This window comes from Chaetura pelagica, unplaced genomic scaffold (genome assembly GCF_000747805.2).
Source record: "Chaetura pelagica isolate M959 unplaced genomic scaffold, ChaPel_1.0 scaffold123, whole genome shotgun sequence".
Taxonomy (NCBI): Eukaryota; Metazoa; Chordata; class Aves; order Apodiformes; family Apodidae; genus Chaetura; species Chaetura pelagica.
In genome coordinates, this window is record NW_009953295.1 from 7,559,420 (window position 1) to 7,562,103 (window position 2,684).

The 2,684-nt window shown below is 35.4% G+C and overlaps 1 protein-coding gene across 1 annotated transcript in view; it reads left to right on the top strand.

The window, feature by feature from the left end:
• The window catches only part of FAM155A (family with sequence similarity 155, member A), a 462,848-nt gene that overhangs the window by 448,256 nt on the left and 11,908 nt on the right, over positions 1-2,684 (top strand). Inside the window, exon 2 of the mRNA XM_009997927.1 lies at positions 2,432-2,603. Within this exon, the coding sequence (XP_009996229.1) occupies positions 2,432-2,603 (172 nt within the window). The remainder of the gene's footprint in view (positions 1-2,431; positions 2,604-2,684) is intronic.

The following is a 2,684-nucleotide window of genomic DNA, read 5'->3' on the forward strand; positions in this document are numbered from 1 at the left end:
TTCCCTACCAATTCTTGTACATCTTACAGTCTGCTGCAGAGTTATCTTGTCCCACAAACCTGAAGTTTCTTTTTAAGAAACCAGATCATGAGGGTAGGAAGGCTGATAAGTATCAGTATCTCACCCCAGAGTGGGATATTACCTCAGTCCTTATCCAGATAGAACTCTGAAAATATTAGTTTTCATGTAACCCCACTGGTCAAAAAAGAGCAAAATGAGCACAAATGTGTTATAAATCTGGATGTAGACTGCAGGTGAGGTTGAAAAGGGTTGCAATAAAAAGTGCGTGGAGTGGGAGACAGTTATTTGGGAAACAGATCTCAGCTACAGGTACATTCATGCATTCTTTAAAAACACGGACAAGAGTTCAAATGTAATTTTGAGCCAAAGCTGAGAACTTGTGAATCAGAACAGGAATATGATGTGTACAAACTGAGATTGAATACACTAAAATGTTCACAGAAACCTATGACTGTGTTATTTACTTCTGGTCTTGAATAAATGTTTATTTCCTGTCTTGCTTAACTAGACACGTGGGTTTGCTCATTATCTTGTTACCATGTATGGTGTGCTATTTGATATGCTTGCTACAAACTGATGTACAGTTCCAAACATGATTCATAAACCAACTTACTACTCTAAGATCCATTCTATGAAGAGAAAATGTAGATTCCTACTGAACAGATACACAGTGCTAGGGATCAGGAAGGAATATCTGTGAATATCTATTCTCAGAACCAGCATTCCTTTCTCAAACCAATAGGCTATGTACTCTGACTAATTAAAACTAGAAAAAAACTATTACCTTATTTATTTTATTGTTTCAAGTGTCAATATAGCAATGGAAACATTAAAATGTGGTGAGGAATACAGTGAACACTGGGGAGCCTACTTGTTTTTTAGAAGTTTAAGAACAGAAAGTACACACATTGCCTAATCTTCCCTCTAATTAGTCATTTACTGTGGATAGAAAACCTTTGTAAGCAATTAAAATTGAATTTGTAATGAAAAAAGTCATGTTCTACAGAATATAGTAGGTAAAAGCTACTATAAAGAGATAACCACAAACCGTAGATTAGTGATAAGGGCTTCATTTTATCACCTAGCAACCTCACACATACTTGTTTTTGTTGCAAACAAAATAACACAAAAATGTTGTGATTCTGGGACTAATACATTGAAATTAATTATACAATTTAAGCTGCTACTGACACTAATAGGAATTATAACTGACGAGATGAAACATACTGAAAGGAAACCAAACTCTCAGCTAGATTGCTCTTTTCAGATGTCAGGTTTTGAATTTTCAGTACTGAAAAATTTAATCTCAGTTTCATTTTTTATTAAAAACAAGTCTAAGAAGAAGGGAAATAATCAGCTAACCATATTGCTTTTCAGCCTGCGATAAAAGAAAGGTAGTTACTAAGCTTTTCAGATATTTTGAATGAACACAAAAAGGAAATTTTCGTTATATAACAACCAAGATAGCATGTATCTAGCCAGTAAATAAGGTACTTCAAAAGAGATAAGTGTAAAATAAAATTAGATACAAGCAAACCTCACTGTACTCAGAGATATAGAATTTTCATCACCTTGTAGCTTGGTGCCCAATCTATTTTTTGTATGATCAGATATGAAACTTTCTTGTGTCCAAAAGGCTAATTTAATTCTTATGACAAAGACCATTGCTCAGAAGAGAATAGTCAAAGTTAACTAAAATCAACAAATTTGTTTTACTTCTCTGTTTAAAGGATTATAATAATTGTAATAATCACAGGTCCTGGAGCCATGGCTGCACATCATCAGATGACAGCATCTCTAATATATTCCTTTTAGCTTCCAAATGTGGACATTGGTCCTCAGTGTTGCACATTTACCCCCCAGATTACAGCTCTTGCTGTTCAGGAACCCTAATGTGTATTTTAATGCTGTCAACTGCATAAGGTTTTATTTGAAGGGAAGCAGCACCACCTATTGCAACCTGGTAGCTTAGCTCTAGATGATATAAAGAACAGAACCATCCTGAACCCAGTTTTAACTCTTTCTTGGATTTACTTTCCTGGATTTTTCCCATACCAGCTTCAAATGAAATTATGTTCTCAGTTTGTATACGAGAATGTACAAGAATAGGAGTGTGTAGCTTGTCTACATGTGTCTTAAGTGGCACCTAAGAGACATACCTGTTTACAAATTAAGATAAAATTTTAGCAAAAGCCTAGTCCTGACTAACTGTTATGTTTAAGTGACTTGGCTGGAGTTTTCATTTCTGAAGTGAAAGGACAGCCAAAATTCAAGAGTATGATTTACCCAGGTGATATTCTCTCAAAATCTGCTTTCAGAAGCAGCATTAATGTAGGTGTGTAGTACAGTGTGCTCTAATAATGACAGTGCTATTGTCATCCATCTATACTTCTGGTTCTTCTTTTTCCAGACTGTCTACAAGGCCTGGCTCTGTTCCCAGTATTTTGAAGTCACACAGTTTCACTGCAGCAACAGAATTCCTTGCAAGCAATACTGTTTGGAGGTTCAGACGAGGTGTCCCTTTATATTGCCAGACAATGATGATGTCATCTACGGAGGACTATCAAGTTTCATCTGTACAGGTACAGTATGGAAAAGCTAATTTCACTTGTTTTCATAAGTCTAAATGTGAAAGAGTTTGGATAATCATTCTTTCATTAGCT